A 21,283-nucleotide genomic window follows, 5' to 3' on the forward strand; every position below is an offset into this window, starting at 1 on the left:
CAAGGCCACTCCAGCTTGGCACCAAGCCTTCTTTGGAATTAACAATTGAAGAGATCCAAGCAGGAGACTCAACAGCCCATAATTTAGGGCTGCATTCACTCTCGCCAGGAAATACACACAGGGAGTTGACCCCCAGGCTCTTGACTTATGAGTCTAGTTTTCAGTATTGTCCATTCTCCACATGGGGCTTTCATCCACTGAATATGATCAGGTACAGCTCTTGGCAGAAACACTACAGCTCTATCAACTACCTCCCTATACATGCGCACAAGTCTCTAGATGAAGCTACTCACTGGAACCTCTAGGTAGCTTGAGAACCTTTCCCCATTATCTGTCTCCTAATCCCATCATGTCCTCCCTCGTCATTCCCTTCCTAACTTGAGTGAAACAGTGTCTATCTGCTCCATGATCCATGTCTGCATGATGGTTTTTAAAGAAAGTTTGGGCTAAGAAAATAAATAACACCTGTTTTACTGATGCCTGTATTTATTCATCCAGAGCATAGTGAACAAGGCAGGTAAGATTTCTTCATTTGGAGCCTCATAGATGGTTGGTTTAATATTGACTATCTATCTCATTGTTCCAATCACTGCATGATCTGAGAAAAGCCAAACGCATGATTCCAAACTCCAGTTACTATTCTACCAACCTGAACTCTATTATGTGGATGCATAGATATCTTTATGTATCACACAACCAACATATGGCTTATAGCCAAAGCAAACACATGTCTGCATTTAAATGCACATCTTCTCCTGTCTGGTTTTCAGTATTACTACAAACACGTTATCATTTCTCTGTTGTATTTATTCACCAGATGTTAAATTCCCATTGTAGACATGGTGCTTTGATTTCCCATACTCATAACTAGATCAGGCTATTCCTGGCTGAACCGTGTCTTACAATCTCATAGTACACACATCCACCGAGCTGTGATCAATACTAATCTTTTGGATGAATCATTTATTAATCCCAAATTATATCTCTAAATTCTGCCCTTTTCTCCCTTTGCCTTCTTCTCCAGCTCTCGACACTCATGCTGCTCACATTGTTATGACTTTGCACAGTGATAAAAGCCCCCCAAATTTTCACTCTGGGTGGCTCCATGCCAGGCATCCTTTTATGTAGGAAAGACTGCAATCCAATGAGCTAGAAACTATAAAAGTGATGCAGCTAAGGGAATTATTCCCCATACAGATAATGCTGAGGACCAAACTGTTCTAATAAGCAAATAAAATCTCTCAGACAATTAAGCTCCTGTTTGAGGCCATTTGCCTTGGAATCCCCTAAAGGATTTAGGAGGATTGCAGAATTGTAGGTGGCAGAGGAAGTTTAGCTGGAGCTCAAACTGCATAGATTATTGAATTAAGGCAGGCCCAAAGCAGACCAGAGCAGGACAAATGTGATGCGAAACTTTTCAAGGCTCCAATCTTACTTGCTTCTGTTGTATTTAGTAGTTTCCTAGGCTATTTTTGTTTTCAGAAAATGAAATAGACAAGACCAAAAAGAAAAATCCACTTTTTTTTTTTTTTTTTTTTTTTTTTTTTTACTACAATCCAGAGAGGGAATTTGTTCTCTTCGCTAGTCTTGATCAAGGTGGAGGGAGAATAGGAAGAATGAGGCCAAATGAGAGGAGAGAGATTCTTTTCCTAAGTCTTCCTGATCTTCAAGGGGAAGTATCTGAAAACCCACTAGAACTCTTGAGTGAGCATTGGATGTGCTAGAACCAGCAGCAAATTGATAGGCATCAAACTGAATTAGAGGTCATGGGGAAATCACCCCATCTCCACCGATTTCCAGTCTGTAAATAAGGAATGCCTGAATGATGCTGGCGACATATGGCAGATGCTGGGTAGAAATGCCCAATTCGTTAAAGTGCTTCATGCACATTCATTAGACTGAGGGTTCTTATTTACTATAATGTCATGACTCATCCTTCTGAGTCCTGAGCTGTCAAAGATAAGGACCTGTTCCTCAGGCTGGTGACTAATCAGAAGTTTGTTGGTACATCCAGTGCCTAGGACAGAGTGTGGCATACAGCAAGCACTCAATAAAGCCCTGAGTGAATGAATGAGTTAATTAAAGCTTCATATGATCTCTACCCTAACCATGTACACAATCCTCTACAGAAGGGCGGGTAAACTATGACATGTGAACACATCTAGACCATCAACAGCTTGTGCACAGTGTGAAAGCTAAAAATGTGTTTCTTCATGTGTTTAAATAGCTTTTAAAAATCAGAAGAATGCTTTCTAGCCTTTAGAGTTATACACATCCAACTTAAATGTCCATGAATACTTTCTTTTTAAAAATTTTCATTGTACATGTTCATTGTATGTGGTATAATATACATATATATAAATATAATATAATGGACATTTCTATATAATTATATACTTCACATTGCTCATTCAGTCCATATTTTATGGAGCTGATTCCAGGCCACAGTGAAAGGTAGAATAATGGTAATGGTAATTGGATGGTCTTCAGAGTTGAAGATATTTACTACCTGGAAAGTTACAGAAAAATTTTTGCTGATCTCTCTCCTGTAGAATAGAAGATGGGCCCTCTGATTATTCTACCAATCCTTTGCTCGCTCAATGGTTCTCATTCAGTACCTTCCAGATGTCTCAGTACACCACCCAGCTGTGAGACTAAAACATGGAGAACCCTGCCCAGGCAAGGCAGCCCACGCCAATGCATCCCACAGATCATTGCTGACAACAAACAAAGCATGAACTTTGGGGTTTTATCCAAGGTTGCTCAAGGTCTTTGGCATGAATGGTGGCCGAGCTGAACACCCAGCAGCAGGGAAAAGATGCCACTGACTTCTGTGATCACCCTGTTAGAGCTAAACATCACAAAGTCCCTTTCATTCATACTTCTGAGTTGCTATTTCAACAGAGATGGCTGTTTTAAAACACATTCACAAACATATGAGCAGCATTTTCTGCCTTTCCTTCCCATGCAGATGTGACACACACACACACACACACACACACACACACACACACACACTATTCCTATCAATTTATTTATAGGAGAAAGAAAACCTTTCTTCTGCTTTGTTCATTATCTCTTTCTTTTTCTCATACACACAAACACACACACACATGCACACGCACACGCACACACATGCACACATACACATAGATGCCAGAGACTCTGGGACCTTGGGTTCAGTCTACTTTTCTTTGAAATGGTGTAATATATATATATATATATATATATATATATATATATATATATATATATATATATATCCTGGAATATAAGGAGCCACCAAAACCTGCTTTCAGGAATCCCTCCTCATCCATGTCTTTCTGGAAACATTTGTTTTCCCTTACTATCTAGAACTTAGGAAAGTGGTCTTACTGAAGTATATTTGTGCACAGGAAGCATTTGTTTTCCTTGTTCTGGCATGTTCTTTGTTTTACAGCCATCCCCAGTATGATCCCAGAACAACTATACCTATATTGAGATTCCTGCTAGTCCTGGAATAAGGAAGCCAAGTACTCTATTACATTTCCCTGGAAAGCCATGCACTTTCCATATAACAGTGGTGAGTCTAGAAAGTTCTTCATGGGTTATGGCTCTGACCCTTTTTGTTGCTATTTCTTTATTTCATCTTAAATATATTCTTTCCCCCCACTTTGTAGCAGGCAAGTAGTCAAAGAAACCAAGAGAAATGCAGGGGTCAGGCACCAGGAGTGGGTAATAGTCAAGCTTAGTTGATGGGTCAGTTGAGAAACAGTTTGACTTGCAAGCAGGGAAACTCAAGTTACATCTTCAGAACATTCTTTTAAAAAGCTGGGTGCTGGGGGAAGAGGAGTCAGGAGATAGATAGATACCTACCTCGGTCCTAGCCTATTGAGTTATGGGTCATTTCAAAAGAGACCATTTCAAAGAAAAGTAGACTGAACCCAAGGTACCAGGGTCTCTGGCATCTGTGTGTGTGTGTGTGTGTGTGTGTGTGTGTGTGTGTGTGTGTGTAAAAGAAAGAGATAATGAACAATGCAGAAGAAAGATTTTCTTTCTCCTATAAATAAGTTGATAGGAATAGTGACAGCTCAGGGTAAGAATATTCACAACTTTTTTTCCCCTTGTATTATGCAGCCGTTAGCTTATCTATGAAAAGTACCATTATCTTTCACAAAAGAGACCTTTGGGACCTAGCCAAATGGTACTCAGTAACAATACCACACTAACACTCCTCCCAGCAAGAATGCCTGAAACAATAACATCTACAAAAATGCAGCTTCATCCTTCTACTGAAGTTCTGGCTCATGAAGTCTGTCCTGCTAGACTGGGGTGAAAATACTGTGACTAGACTCAGGGCTTTTGGTACTTTTTTTTTTTTTTTGCCATATTCCTATTTTTACTTAGGTTTGAGAAACAACCAAGCATTGAGAAACTGCTCCCTGGCCTTTTGGGTTTTTTAGCTGATAACTTCACATGAGAGAAGCGGCAACAGTTTACCACAGTATCTCTTTCAGACTTGGAACCATTTCTGTCAAGAGACAGAAGGAAGACTTAAACCTGAATGAACCTGGACAAGACTTCTATTTTAATAAAGTCAAGTGTGAACTTTAATCTGGGATCAGTCTATAATGCTTGCCCTTACCCTGCCCTGGGTGTCAGTTTAGACAGAGATGGGGGTGGGTGGTTGGGGTGTCAGTCTGTGTTCAGCAGGAGCACAAGAGCCAACTTTCAGAACCCCGGCTACGTACATGCCTTCTGTCTTTTTCTATTTTCTTTTTTTTTGGGGGGGGGGGGAATTCTTCTTGTAGGCTGGGAACTCTCCTGAATTGCCCTCTAAAAGTCAAAATTTCATCTGAGGTTCATCAGCCAGGATTCAAAGGAGGTAGACTTCTGAGGACGACATTCCTGCTTTCCCTCACTAGATGGCAGAATGGCGTAACAGATGTGGCGGTGTGGACCATGCAACAGAGCTGAAGTGAGGGACTGGGAACAGCCTGGGCTGAAGGAAGAGGGGGCTCCCCCTGGGCAGGTCAGTGCACCAGAGGACATCCTCCTGTGTCTTCCTTAAGACCTCTAGGAGGCTAGTGGAGCCAAACTTTTGTTCTTTCTGCCAGAAGAGAAGTGCCAGTTCTTGTATAACAAAGACTGCAATTAGATGAAATAAACACAAAGCTATTTTGTTAAACAAGGAATAAGAATTCCTCAGACAAGGAGTCCTTTGCTTGCAACATTCAGGGGAAAAAGGTGTTTGACTTTGTCTCCAAATTTGGCGAAAATGTTCACTCACCTTAGTAAGAATGCTTGTTGGTTTATTTATATGTGAGGTGTTATGATGTGAGGTGGTTGGCACTGCCAACAGGTACCAGAGCATAGGCTTGGTAATAAATTTTGGGCAACTGATACGGTAAGAAGGAAAACAAGTCCTATACATGAGATACCAGGATGTCACCTGTCTTGAGCAGATAAATGATGCCTCAGCCTACCCAGTTCCCAAAGGTAAGTCCCTACAATAACTGACAAGGAGAAAAAAAAAAAAAAAAAAAAAGGAGGGGATCAGATAGGGATTGATGAAATGGCTCAGTGGTTAAGAGTCATTGCTATGCTTACGAAGGACCAGAATTCATTTCCCAGCAACTACATCTTACAGCTCATATCTGCTTGTAACTCCAGCTCCAGGGCATCCACAGTTACCTGCATGCATGGGTACTCATTAACAAGCAGGAGGGTATGCACACGTGCATGCGCGCGTGCACACACACACACACACACACACACACACACACACACACACGAGCACCCGTGCGTGCCGCACAGACACACACACACCAAGCCTTTAAAACAGATAAGGAAATAGAGAAAGAATGGTAGTTAATGGACATTGAGAAAAATCAGCCAACAGCCGTTTTTAGAAGTATCCTATCTCCCTCCCTAGAGAGACTGGCTTCATTGCACCATGCATCTCCCTTTCCCTATTACTATTTGGGTTTGTAGTCTGAGTTTACATATTCCTCCCCTACAGCAGGGAAATCACATTCACACCTTAAACTCAAGCTGAGTACAGTAACTAACACATTATAACTCTACCTGCTTTAAAGTCTGTCAAGTGACTGAGTATCTGAATTGATGCTGGTGTTAATGGTACAGCTATGTGGGATTTCAAAACGAGGATTTACACTAGCGTGAGCTGGGTGAAACACCCAAGAAACAAGCCTTGAGCCCTTCCTTCTGGGATCTCGTGCTCTATTTATGTCTTAGCCTTTATTATGCTTGTTTGGTTTCTGTGTCATATCTCTTTAAAATGGATTTTTCAAGATTTCTGTTTCTCAGCACTATGGGGGCTAGGACTTATCAGTACATTTCAAGTAATAATTCAAAATTTAGGCACTGAGATTACAAAGGCCTTGGTTCACATTCTTGCTGTGTCAATGTCTTAGTGAATAAGACAGCTGGCCTCTTCCAGGTCCCCCTCTCCCATACACATATTGTTAGAGCTTGTAGGAACACTAAACGAGACAGACATATAAGGATCTTATTCTGATACCTGCCACACAATACACAGTAGTATAATAACAGAGGCCAAAACACATTTTTATTTTATCACTATTACAGTTCCAGTGATCTCAGAGGAAAGTTCATGCTGCATTTATCAAAACTGATTTGTAGCTATTATAAGCAAAACACTGTGCCAGGCATTTAGAAAAGCACAAAGGAATATATAATGCATCTGCTATCAATAGGCTTTCTGTAAAGAGCAAAGAAGTAAATGGTATTTTATGCTTTGTGACCCTAGGTCTTCATATTACCGACAATATGTAAATGAAAGAGTGTGACTGTGTCCCAATAAAATCTTATTTCCAAAAATAAACAGTGAAGGGCCAGGAAGACTGCTTCCTTTGGAAAGTGCTTGCCACACAAACATGAAGACCTGAGTTTAATTCCCAGCACCCACATAAAAAAGCTGGGCACAGTGCCTCACACTTGCAAATCCTAATGCCGAGGGGACACGGGAATTTCTGGGAATGTCTAGCTAGTCAAGGAACCCAATCAGCGAGCTTAGGTCCTATAGACTTGATAAACTAGGATGGTTCCTAAATAATAAAACTAGAATCAATTCCACATTTAATCTCTTTTTTTCTCTCCTCTCTTTCTTCCTATCTCTCTCTCATAAGCACAGACACACATGCATGCACACACATAGACAGGCAGACACACACACATACACACACATACACACATACATACATACATACATACACACACACACAACAGTGGGCCAGGACATGCATACATCACTTGTAGACATGTAGCCTCATCAAAGACAACCTATAATGAGAAGAGTGACAGTTCTGAATGAGGCCAGGGCTAGACCGTTCAAGTATACAATGAGTAATGGGAAGGAACTAAGGAAGTCACAGAGATGGCATATGTGGGCAAGCAGAGTGGGAGCTTAGGAACTGGTAACAACTAACGAGATAGCTGGGATCCAAGACAAGAGATCTACAGAAAGGCAAAGAGTAAAGGTAAAGGGGATTGTGGACAGTGTAAGACAAAGACTGGAATTTTGATGGAAGAGAAGGGCTCAGCCCAGCCTGATCATGTGCATGGCTGCAATCCCAGCTTCCCCAGGAGCAGAAGCAGGAGGATCTTAAGTTCAAAGCCTGGGCTTAGTGAGTTCATAGACAGCCTGGACAACTTAGTGACATTCTGTCTCAAAATAAAAAGTAAAAAGGGAAGTGTGGATCTATCGTAATGGCTGAACAAGCATGAGCAGGACCAGTGTGAAAAGAGAAGAAAGAAGAGGAGAGGGGGAAAAGTGGGGAGAGAGAAGGAAGAGGGGGAATGGGGAATAGGAGGTAGAGAGTGAGGAGGGGCAAGAGAAGGAGAGGAAGAGTAGGAAGAATATTTTTCATCTGCCATACCTCCAATCTGGCCAGGGGAATATTTTTTCTGTGTTCTAGGAAATATCAAGTTAATTTTACCCTTTGTAAGACAGGCTGATACACTGCTATTTGATCACACACACACACACACACACACACACACACACACACACACACAGAGGGAGAGAGAGAGATCTACAGAGACAAAGACAGAGATGGAGAGAGACAGAGAGACAAAGAGACGGGGGAGAGAAAGAAGTTGAATTCTGTGATTGTGATGATATGTAATCAAAGAGTCACTTATCTCAATATTGAACTCAATCAATAACAAATACATCTTAGGGACAGGAAGATGTTTATCGTCCACCATGCAGTTTTATGTCCAGGTCCAGAATCTCCATGGAAGATGAAGGGGAAAGAATAAAGCTAGTTAAACGGAGTTATCCTAGGAATAAGGAAGGACTGGGCTCTAAAAAAATTCTTCCTTAGACCAGCAACCTAAGGGGCTTTATCCTTGGCAAAGGACACAAGTCAGATCTAGAGAATGAAAAAGAAGTAAGTCTGGAACCTCCATCAGCAGTCTTTCCTCCATAATCTCCAACACACCATGAGCTGGCCCTAAACCAATCTCAGGAGGCTGGAGAAGGAGAGCATCACCCAGACTTAGAAATAAAAGCCAGGGATCCCCTCTTGTCGCCACCAGGACTTGGAGAATGTTTAAGGGAACTGCACAGAAGGATCAAAAGATTTTCTAAAAAGGCTTAACTGTTCTAGTTGAAGCCATAACATGGGATATAACATGCTAGATATATCTCAATATATGAGTGCTTCAGCTTCAATTCCCAAAGTATCTTGAAGTGGGGGTGGGGGGAAATTTCTGTTAAACCTGACATCTGAGAGCCTAAAACAGCAATGTTTCTGAAAGTAAGAGAATCTTGATAGTAGCAGGCACTGCTCAAACTCAAGTTTGTCATCCTGGTAGGATGGACCTACAGACCTCAAGGCACAGTTCCTAGACCATCATCACTGGGACCCAGCAGGAAAACCCTCTAACTCCACCCTTACACACATATCACCTCAAATGCACTGAGTCCTAAACTTCAGGTTGAAGCAGACCTCTAGGTGGTTCTGAGAGGCACTGAAGTTTGAGAAATAGTACTCTAGAATATTCATCCATGTTCATCCATGCTCTATAGAAACTCTCCTTACTTGTCTCTAGAGGGTCTGACAAGATATTTTAGAAGGTGTGTGTGTGTGTGTGTGTGTGTGTGTGTGTGTGCGCGCGCGCATACAATTTATCCTATGGTTGGGTATATGTTTCTCATTTAAAAAGCATCAAACAAGGGATCCCTCAATGCTAGTTGCATAGTGGTCTTCTTTAGGGAACCTGAAACCATTCTGGTGGCTTATAGAATATAGTCAAGCTGAAACACAGACAGTCTAGCCTCAGCAGTAGGAGATATCTATGTTCTCCAGGACATTATAAAATCCTGCTAAGGTCAGTGGAGCCTGCATAAAAAATATCTGGTTGGATATTGCTTTGGTTCTAATGCCCTAGGGGAAAACATTTGCCTTTAGAGCCCTGCAACCCACTCTGTACTGGGATATTAGGTTTCCTTCACATTGCTGTAACCATACCATAATGAGTACATTTGAATATATCATTGGTGTCTCACAAGGCAACATGGACACCTTCCCATGGTTAAGTCACGTGAACACAGGGGACCAGCTGAATAAGATCAATTCTGCCCCTGAACTCCTAACTAGAGTTCAGTTCTCAGTTCCCGATTCGATACCCAGGCCAAACCATCAGGCTTAGATCTCAGAGAAGATTTGAGGCTTTCATTGTTGCTATTTTTTTTAGATGCTGCAAAGGTAAATATGTTCAGTCCTAGAGATTTAGTTTGCCCAAGGAGATTGTTCTAATAACACCCCGGTCAAGTGGAACCATCTGAAGAGATGCTGGCATCTGAGAAAACCTCCTGCTAAATTCGTTCCTTGAAGACATTCATTTTAGGAAGTTATTTCCAATTTGGCATATAACAGCCATGCAAGTCAATGAGGATTTAGAATCCCTGCTCCTTACGGAGGGCATCTTACTTAAAGCACATCCCTGACAAAGCAATATCAAGGAGACACAACTGGAAGTCTCTTCAAGCGGTGTAATTTCTCCGGGAGCAGATTTAGCAAGTACAGCAGCTACCAGAACAGCAATCAGCTTCCTGAAATTCATCCAAACTTTCACCAGACTGCTTTGCTGGGGCTGCCTTCATTCAGAGTGCAACCATGGGGACAGCGCTTAGCAATGGGCTTATTTGTCTCGCCACACGTTAGTAACTTTAGTCAACACTATGGTCTCAACGCTATCCCTAAGGTTCACACTACCACTGAATTCTCTCTCTTGCTCCCTCTCAAAAAGAAAAAAAATCAAAGAAATGGTGTGGCTCTATGTCTTTGTCCCTTCAGGCATCTACACCAAACTACCTTTGACTGGATAATTTATAATGACATAGATGTATTGCTCACAATTCTGGAGGCTGAAGTGTCCTAGGGTCAAGGTACCAACACATAGAGTGTCTGGTAATTCTTGTTTTATGAGGGCTCTAATACCATTCTGGATGCTCCATTGTCATGACCTAATTACTGTCTAGATGGTACTCCTTCTAACATTGCTGGTCCAGGGTTAAGCTTCTCCATGTGAATTTGGGGACCAGTAAAACTTACAACATAAGAGCACATATCTCTAATGCCATTGCAAATCAGACCAACAGTAATGATGTTAACTTTTTTTTTATTATTAATTTAGAGATGTATTTAAAATGAACCTTCTTAATCTACAAGGCCAACTGTGAAGAGAAGGATCTGTGAAAAGGCAGCTGAGTCACAGAAATAGAATTCAGATTTTAAAAAGTAGACTGAGTTTTCTATTTTTCTTCCTTATTTTTTTCTCAACTGGGACCATGTGGGACACTGTCAGAAGGTCCCTCCGGTTTTGTCAGGTCACTGAACCAAGGGGAGGCTGGTTGGTTTGGTTGGATGGTACTCCTTTTGTGTGTAACTATAACAGTTGGGTGTGCTTATCATTTGAGTGGCAGCGTAGTATCACACTGAGGAATCTGGACTTTGGAGGTGGGTTACCTGAGTTCAGAGGCTGGCTTGGCCACTTAACTTTATGGCTCTCAGCAAGTAATAACTTAACATCTACAAGTCTTGGTTTTCTCAAATGGATCTGGAATGACATGCACTTCAGACTTGTTTGGCAGACTGCTTAATCCAATTAATTATATGTAAATTACAAACACACATGTGCATATGCACAATATAAACACATCCAGCTTTATTTTGGCTATAGAAGCACCTTTTCTTTTAGATTGTATATTCCTCTTCCTTCCTCTTTCTTTTTCCTTTTCCCCTAAAGACAGGCACACTTATACCAAGAAAAGAAGCCATACTTGTTCCTTTTCCCTATTTATTATTCTTGTTTGTTGTTTTATTTCGTCTTCTGGCTTTTGTTTTGAGCTTTTGTTTGTTTTTGTCTTGTTTTATTTTTTTGAGGCAGATCTCACTGTGTAGTTCTGGCTGCCCTGGAACTCACTATGCAGACCAGGATGGCCCCAAACTCACAGAGGTCTGCCTGCCACTGTCTCCCAAGTGCTGGGATTAAAGGTGTGTGCCATTACATTCGGCCTCCTATTGTAATTACAAATGTGACCCTCGAGGACTGACTTCCCTATTTTATTTTAAAATAAAGATACAAGCTAAAGGGAGGGGGGTACTTAGAAAACTTGAGCTTAGAAACTGAAGCTTTAGAACTGGAATGTAGGCCACCTTGGTAGGTGGTCCAGGTGATCTTGGGGACTCTGGGGACTGTGCTTCCAGTGATGGGACCTCTTGATGGAGACAGAAGAGGGGCCTTATGGTCATAGATGGCAGATTGAAGTGTGAGTTCAAGGTAAACTAACTATAACGGGTTCTCATGAACTGAAGTTAGCATATTCTCTAGCCGGATACTTACTCTCAATACAGAAATTCCAGAGCCACCCTGTAGGGGGAACCAGATAGCTTTCTTTTTTCTTTTCTGTACCTAAAGGGCCATTTTACAACAGAGCAGGAAGCCTGGGAAGCTGAGGCTCTGAGTCAGGCCCAATGCTTCATATAGCTATCTCTCTGTCTCTGTCTCTATCTATATATAAAATATTAATGTATATATTTACATAAATATATGCATATTATATATGATACGTTATAATATGTAATAAAAGCATTTATATTTGGGATGTCAAGGTCTTAAATATTCTTGATCTAATTTGAACATTAAGGGGAGATGATTCCTTCTCAACAATGATTTTTACTTAATGCTTTCTCTCTCTCTTTTTTTTTTTTTGTTTTTTTGAGACAGGGTTTCTCTGTGTAGCCTTGGCTGTCCTGGAACTCACTCTGTAGACCAGGCTGGCCTCAAACTCAGAAATCTACCTGCCTCTGCCTCCCAAATGCTGGGATTAAAGGCGTGCGCCACCACTGCCCGGCTCAATATTACTTTTAAATTGTGTATGTTTGTGTGTGTGTGTGTGTGTGTGTGTGTGTGTGTCTGTCTGTCTGTCTGTCTGTCTGTGTGCATAAACACTTGCCCTCCCTCCATGTGCAAAGACCAAAGTACAGCTTGTGGGAGTCATTTTGTTCTTTCTACCCATGAGTTCTAGCTTGTTGACAAGCATATCCACCCACTCAGCCCTCTTGGTGATCCTGGAGAACTATCTAATTCTTTAAAAAAAAAAAAAAAAAAAAAGCTTACTGCTAAGTTTCAAACCTGTGGCAAATGACTGATAAGCTTATTAACATATCAAGGCAGACCCTTGACTCCAGGTTTTTTCCAGCACTCCTCAGTCTCTACCTGTTACAGGGTATGGCTGGCATACCCTGTCCACTACCCTGAACTCTCCATTCCAAGGGCTGGGCTTTCCTTCCCCCAGAGCCTTTTCCCTATGTCATCCAGACATTTTAGTTACCTGTCCCTTTTGTACCTTTGGCCTCCTAGCTGCTATATCTAGTTCCCTCTTTTCCGGTTCCCTTCCCCTCTTCCTCTGCCCACAAGGCTCAGAGTCATGGCCATTCTGGACTCTTCCCGGTGTCCCTGTCTCTGACTATGCTGTCATCTATATCTACAATAAATCTCTACCATGCCCAGGAACAGTCATGTTCATTTCTTTCCTTTTTATTTCTTTTTTTTTTTTCATTCAATTTCTTAAAAATCAGTTCAAACTTTTGTTAAGCTCCTTTGTATGTAAAAGTGTCCTCCATACAAAGGTGAAAAGTCATGGTGTTTACCCATCACAGATCCACATTCTAGCATCGTGAGCAGATAGAACTTTCTAGAATGATAAAATGCTTTATATGTACAATTTAGAGCATAGGAACCACCATTTAAAGAGACTATTGAGTTCTCGAAATGTAGGTAACATTGCTGAAGAACTGAGTTTTAATTTTATCTAATTTCAAATCTACAATGACACCTGTCCTACTCACATTTTTAAATGATTTTTTAAAAAAACTTTTATTTTTGTTACCTTGACAAAAGCTAGAATTATTTGAGAAGAGAAACTCTCAGTTGAAAAAAAAAAAACATGGCTCCATAAGATTGGCCTGTAGGCAACCATGTCAGTTTTTACACACACACACACACACACACACACACACACACACATACATAATTGATATGGGAGGCCTATCCTGTGAGTAGTGCCACCCTTGGGTTATATGAGAAAGCAGGCTGAATAAGTAAGGAAACATATGCCAGTAAGCAGCACTTCTCCATGCTTGGCCTCTGCTTTAGTTCCTACCTGGACCCAATCTTGCTGAATCTGGAGGAGAAAGGAGCCATGAGCCGAGGACTAGGAGGGTTATAGAAACTAGAAAAGGCAAAGATGTGGCTCTTTCCCTGGACTGTTACAGAGCCTCAGGAAAAGAGCCAGACCCTAAAGCTCTCTCCTTCATTCACTCCCTCCCCAATGTGTGTGTGTGTGTGTGTGTGTGTGTGTGTGTGTGTGTGTGCGCGCGCGCATGTGTGTGTAAATGTGTGAGTATGTACACATGTGTGAAGGACAGAGATGAACAATCTCTGATATCATTCTGCAGTTGCTATTGATGTGTTTTTTAAAAGAAGGTCTTTCACTGGCTTGAAAGCAGGCAAAGCTAGCTGCCCACCGAGCCCCAGGAATCCACCCTGCTTCCCCAGTGCTGGAATTATAACCACACTCTACCATGCCCAGCCTTATATGCAGGTGCTAGGGATTGAACTCAGGTCTCCATGCTCATGAGGAAAGCATTTTTACTAATGGAGCCATCTTCCCAGCCCTTAAAGACACCTTTATCTTACCCTAACCAGACCAAAGTTGGACTTCCAGGCTGAAGAATTATGAAATGAGGCACAGAGATTGTCTTGAGGCACAGCGTTGTTGTGATGAGTTTCTACGTCAGTAGTAAACAACTACAACTATCCCTTAGGGTGGTAGGGCTGATATGGGCCCAAGAAAGAGACTTTCTATCACTACTGTCTTCCAAGGGTACATGCTACTCCATGCAGTGGGGTCCTGTCCCCTCTGAGAGTTAGTTTCCTCTACCATGCCCACCTGTGCCCTGTACTACTAGCCTTAGCTGAGGCTCAGAGTTCCACAGAATCCTCTGTATCCCTGATACACACATGCCTGTACAGACAGACACACACATACACATACACACATATACAAACACACACACACACACACACACATGTACGCACACACACACACACACACACACAAGCATGTGCTGCTCTCACTCCTCTGACTGCACCCCCCCCCCCCCCAGGCTTTCTGCTGTAAATGGCAATTCTGGACTTAATTATATAGTAGGCAGTGCTACCTACTGTCATTTCATGTCTGTTTATCTTGTTTCCAAAATAAGATTGAACCTCAGTCTCAAACGGAAACTATGTTTTGTCCCATTTTGTCCTGTTGCTCTTGTTTTCTGGAACGTGTACACACACACACACACACACACACACACACACTTCTATTTATAACCACCTTGTTACACATACAATACAAAGTCATATGTTTTGAAGTAGATATCTTTAATTTGTTGTTGTTTTTATCCTATGACTGGCCACTAAGGCATTTTTCTATTTCATACTAGAGAGTTCTGTTTTCTGGTGAAATTTGTTGAAGGTGTTAAGGTCTAATATTGGACCTAGAATGGATAAGACAGAGGTATAGTTTTCCACTTAATTCCAGTCATTGGTGGCCCCAATCAAGTTCCTCATTCTGTCAGAGAATACGGGTAAGATCTGTTTAAAATCATGGCACAGCTAACAAAGAGGGAGGCTGTGTCTGTGACACTCATAACCCAGTGCTGAGCATATAATACATACTCAATAAAAATTGGTTCAGCAGGGATGTAACTGTGACCCAGCGTGGACGCACTTGTCCAGCATAGACAAGGCCCAGGGTTTCAACTCCAGCACTAAGATAATAAAAGGCACATCAGGAAACCGGCCAGTGAGTAAGTGTCTCCTATTCCATTCCTCCAATGATAGGAGATGACCCTTCACACAAACATCTATGCACACAAAGGAGGTACGGCTGACTGTGCCTGGGGGTAGAGTTCCTAAAAAAACAGACAGATGAACATGTTGTTCATGTCTCAAAATAAGATCCATCTCTCATTTCAGGGTGCACTTATTATAGTGGTCAGGGTAAGGGTTTTGTAAAGGAATGAGCCCATGCGTAGAAATGGGAATTAAAACAAGCAGTGCCTTGCCATCTGCAGACATAGACGCCTTCCCATCTTTCTGCCTTTTGTGGGGTCCCATTCTGCTCTGTATGATCCTTTGGCACTTTAAAGTATGGAGGGCAAGTTAAAGAGTGAGGCTGGGATAGCTATTGCCCAGCTTGCACTACATTCTTAGTATGAAACTACCATACTAGAACCTAGTTGTAACCCTATGGGAGAGCTGTCCTTGTTACCAACCATTTACAAGGGATAATACTAAGAAAACAGGACTGGGAAGAGATAAATGTGACCTTGCACAAAAGGACCCATTGGCTGGCAGCTGAGGAAGAGCTGAGCTGGGACAAAACAGAGATGTGGGTTCTGATCTATCTCTCGCTGCTGAATGAGATCACATGCAAGCCTTTGGTCCTCTGTAAGATCCATACGCTGATGAAGTGTCTTGGGAGACACCATGCCAGTTCTATGTGCTTCTCTGGTCTGGGTGGCATTTCTAGAAACTGGAGGTGGTAAAGGAGGAGTGTGAAAGAAGAGATATAGGAATGTGCACTCTTAGATAAGATCTCTCCCCCTCCCTTCCTGCCCCAAGCAAAGCATTACGAGATGAGTAACTAGGGATGGAGGGATGCCAACAACAAGCAGCGGAGTGGGTGCTGCCTTTCCCAAATTGGTCCTCAAAGCTCCCGATCTTCCAAGGTTAAGGTCAGGAGCTCAAGATCAGCAAAGGGGTGTAGATATCATGTCAGACTGGGGTAAATTCTCCAGACAGGCTGTGTGAGCTTCAGGTGCCTGGTCTGGAAACATGAAGTAATTAACAATTCCTACAACATAGGTTTGATCTGAAGATGGAGCTGATGTAGGTAAGAGGTTTAGTGGTGGGGCCATTGCTGAAGAATTTGAATACCCACCATTGTTATGTTGGTTGTATTACTGACTGTCTTAAGCTGACATATGCAAGATATATATATATATATATATATATATACATATATATATATATATATGTATATATATATATATATATATATATATATATATATATGCAATCCTATACTGACAGTAAGAATGGTTGTGCATTGTAAAAGATACAGACCGGGCTCCTGGCGTTCACTCCAGATTTTAATAACCATGGTGGCAGCAATACCATGCCTCCATCCTCAAAAGTTTATGTAGCACTACAGTAAACTTATTTCTTATATCTTATCCCAAATCCCAGCCAGTGAGGCAGTATACCTCCACTTTCCAGCATAAGGGAAAAGCTGCCCCAAATGGCCACATCTAATGGTCCTTTTCCTTCTTTGTAGGACTGAGAAAGTTCACTGGTTTCTGTGATGGCTCATGAGTTTAACGGTTGTTTCCCAGGATTATAACCTATGTATTAAATCAGGCAGCGGAATCTCCTGGCTTTAAGCTGAAATGACTCTTCCATAACAGGCAAGAAGGTTTGGCATCCCACCCAAGGGGAGTTACTAAGAAGCAAAAGCATTTGAGTAAATGTTTTCTCCTGCAAAAATGGACAGGTTCTTTTGATTGCTGTGGTTTGGTTGTTCTTGTTACTATTATTATTGTTATTACTATTATTAATTTCATAGTCTAGCATGTCATTGCTCTGTTTTCAGCTTCAACATTGATACTCCCTACCAGGCCACATGGTTTACTGATTTCTAAGGTCCTTAGGTTCCTGCCCTTCTCAGAACTATAAGACAGCACTCTCTGTCAATGTTCTTCACAGGCTGAGTGGAGAACAAGAGACTCTGGTCACAAAGTCAATCATCAGCTCAGCTGAGAAAGCTGGGATGCCCCAGCTCATGGACCTACTCAGGACACATCTCAGATTTGCATGTGGCTCTCATGATCTGGACATACTGACTAGAAAACCATTCTCAGCAAGCACATCTCAGAGCCAAGAAGAAAACTTTTCCACTCAGTGATAAATGAATATGATTTGAATAAGAAATCTGGGGGGTGGGTGGCATCTAACTGAGGATATGCACACACACAGGTGCACTTACACACATGCATCAAAGAGTATGTAGGTGACCACTATATGTTATATATTAGAGATGCATATGTTCTAAATATATGACAGTTGTTTTCAAACCCAGGGCTTTGCAGGATGCAAGTACATCTTCGCACAACATTTTTAGAACATTATCTAACAATGTCTACAAAATAAATTATTCATGCTCTTTTACTTGGCAATGCCTCTTCTGGTAATATGGAAATATCTATAGAAATGGAATCTCACAAATACATGGATGACAGTGTTTATGAAAATATCGTTCAGAGTAGCAAACAAAGTATCCAGGTGAGCCATTTGGACCCATGGCTAGGTCCACTATACCACAAACAGATAATGGAATTTTACCCAAATGGCTATAAAATGTACCTTATTATGGTGCTGAAGGAATGTCCACCACGTGTTACCATAAGAGTTAAATTGCAGTGGAATATAATTTCTTATAGGAACATCAGCACCCCTCTAATGTGTAGTTATAAGTGCACATCCATTTATTTATGTGTAGTATGGGATAAGTTTGCAGAAAGGTTTGTAGCTTGTTAACAGTAGGTATCTCAGGGTGGGGTTTGGGGGTCCATGAAGAACAAAAGGAGAAGAGATGCCCGCTGCTGCTTTCTTTGTTGGTATTCAAAAGTTCTCAGTGGTTAAAACATGCATATGTTATGTTGTGAAAAATATATAGTTGTCCCTCATTACCATAAAAAAAAACAAAACAAAACAAAAACAACCCTACAAGTAAAGACAGAGGAAATTCACAGTAAGTCCCTCAGTCTTCAGTTAACTAATGGAAGCAAAAATATTTTCATGTTAATTAAAACTTAGACCCAGCATCAAAGAGGAACTTAGAACTGTCAATTTAACCTTTCTCAGAGCTAGTTAGTTTTCATGACTAATATTTTACTGTGCTGGTCTTGATTCAGGAAGTGACCTGCTAAGCCAAGCACAGAGGAACATTCTCCCAGCGAGGGAGTGGAGTAGCCTCTGATTCCAGAGACTTGAGATGTTTCATCTTGTCCTGCTCATCCCAGAAATTATAACTATAAATAAACCCTAACAGGAGACACAACCCAACTGTGGCAGGCAGCTCTTCTGGGGCACCAGAACCTGCCACTCTGAAGGTTGGTCTCATTCCCATGGGCTTCTTTAACCAGTCCTGACTCTCAATTCCTGAATGACAAGTGACAGAAGCGTGAACTGCAGAAGTCCCAGCTGTGACAGTGATGACCACGGGACTTCAACAAAGATAAAACTGTACTGTCTAAAGCTCTACCTCAGCAGATCCTTCTGGGCTGTCACCAACCAGGTCTGACAACCCAAGAGTACCGTCCATGGCCACATGCAAAACTGTCTATGCATAGCCACAGACCAGCACAAGAATCCTTCCTAGACCCTACATATCCTTAATCCATCCTGCCTAAGAGCCAGTGAAAAGGCAAAATAAACTGACTTACCAAGCCAACTTCTGTTTAAGTACACAGACACAAACACAGGAGGGACTGTGAAGAAATCTACTACTGAATTCACTTCCAGCCAGAACCACAGCTTATCGTTGGCTGCAATAAACTGGGGGGAGAAAAGAAAATAAGACAGAAAAACAAAATGAGAAGCACGGTGTCAGCATTTAATATATGTCCTTACTTCAAAAGATAAACATTGGATGTCTGTGGAGTCTGTAGGGTCTGACACTCTGCTCTTCGACTAGCTTGTGTATCAATCACTAGCTTGATTTGGAGAATTGACAGCCTTTTACAGGAAGTGACTACATGTCACATTAGCCTTATGGAATAATTAGGCAATGTGATTTTTTTCTGTGGTTCCCAACAGCTCCATGGAGAAGGTTTTTGTCATCTCACCTTCTTGACCTTTCTGATACAAATCTAACTATGGATAAAGCTCATATATGTGCATTCACACTCATGTGCACAATTCAAATTTCACACAAAAATCTCCATAAACATGATCTAGTATAGACTCCCTAATCCCAGCAGCCTCCGTTCCTCTTTGACCCTCACATCCCCCAGCCTTCATCTCTGGTTGACCCTGATAATTGCAGTCTCAATGCTGCTAAATATAAATTTGTGAGCTTAAGTTTTTTTTTTCAATGTACTTTGTAATAAAAAAAATTCATGTTTGAATAGAGGACTGAGAAGCAGTGAGTCACTCTACCATTGCTTCAAACCCTTCCTTGAACCAAAATAAACCCTTGTTTCAGAAAGCTCTCAGCTAAGCAAAGAACTTGTCCACAGACCCAACACCAGAATGCAGGTGAGTTGTCCACCATGGAGACCTCAGACTTCACCTTGCCTAGGAAAGCAGCCATGGGTGGAGGGTTATCCTTAAGTTTCGGATTCTCATGCCCCACTGTGGTACTGCTGGGAGATGCTGCCAAACTTACCCGCAAGCCAAAGTAGAGAAGGAAGAACACGTTGAAAGCCATGTCGATCTGTAATGTGAAATCTTTGTAGAAATTCTGGCAGGATTCTATTGGGCTATTAGACAGGAAGAAGAAAAAGCAAGATGTAAATAAAAGACAAAGAAAATACTGTCACAGCTTCCACAATGCCAAGAAACCATGTGTGGGGTAGAGGACAAAATGAATGTTCGCTGAATACAACATTTGGTCTTTCTACCCCTTGTGACCATCAAGCAAGCATTGCCAAAGGGCTCTCCATTCACCCATTCAAGTGTTTTGTTCTTTTCTTTGCTTTGGGGGTTGGTGATAATTTTATATACTATTTTTCATCATCATTCAGGAGTTGATCTAAGATTCTAAAGAGGATCATGCAGACACCTTGGAGGAAGGACAAGCAGGAAGGATTACCAACATTTCTTGATTTCATATTAACCCTTAAAGAACTGATATCTTCAATTAAAAGGACTCATAACAAGGCTAAAATATCAGACCCTATGTCTTCCAGCCCATTAGAAGTGGAGCCCATTTTCCAGCAGCCACATCTGGATCTTATAAAAGCTCTTAGTATATTCATAAAGGACCCAGGAACAGCTCAAGAAAGCTTTGGAAGAGGGGATCCAGGTTACTGTTCTGGCTAGACTAAGCATGGATTTCCTGTGTGGTACTCTGCATTGGGAAGAAAGTTATGTTCAACAATAAAATTCAAGACCACAGATTAATGTATGGAAGCAGTACTCTAAGGGTTAATTTTGTTTGTTGTTGTAGTTGGCATGCAGGTTGATGGGCTTCATGTCTGTGCCAAGCAGCCAAATGTGCACCCCTAGCACTCTACTTTGTTCAAGAGTAGGCAGTTCTGAAGGGTACTACTATACAAACTGGTACGTGGCTTCCATGAGATTTCCCACTACAAACTGATCAGAGAATCAGCATGTGAATAGTCCCGAAGTTTGGGCTATGTGGGAAGCAGCAAAGCCTTACAGACACCTCAAAGCTGTAAAAGAAATTCCACTACGCTGCTGTCTGTAAGCAAATGGAAACACCCAGGCCAGGAATAGAAGACAGCGAGGTAAGCAAAAGGGAGGGAGTATGGAGAGATCCCCAAATCTTTCTTCAGATGGGAAGCAACATGGACCTCTCCCCCTAGGAGATAGGGAGCTGGAGAGGTGCATCAGGAAAGATTGCTGAGCAGCGAGGCCACTTTAGAAATCATTGCATTTGGATACC

At 41.6% G+C, this 21,283-nt stretch overlaps 1 protein-coding gene across 17 annotated transcripts in view; it reads right to left on the bottom strand.

Moving 5' to 3' along the window:
* The window catches only part of Kcnma1 (potassium calcium-activated channel subfamily M alpha 1), a 691,955-nt gene that overhangs the window by 269,337 nt on the left and 401,335 nt on the right, over positions 1-21,283 (bottom strand). For all 17 annotated transcript variants that reach the window (XM_076931239.1, XM_076931244.1, XM_076931240.1 and 14 more), the window contains exons 4-5: positions 20,042-20,135; positions 19,098-19,209 (exon numbers count right to left, since the gene is read on the bottom strand). In XM_076931239.1, coding sequence (XP_076787354.1) covers positions 19,098-19,209; positions 20,042-20,135 — 206 coding nt within the window. The remainder of the gene's footprint in view (positions 1-19,097; positions 19,210-20,041; positions 20,136-21,283) is intronic.

Source organism: Arvicanthis niloticus, chromosome 3, assembly GCF_011762505.2.
Source record: "Arvicanthis niloticus isolate mArvNil1 chromosome 3, mArvNil1.pat.X, whole genome shotgun sequence".
In the NCBI taxonomy this organism is placed as follows: Eukaryota; Metazoa; Chordata; class Mammalia; order Rodentia; family Muridae; genus Arvicanthis; species Arvicanthis niloticus.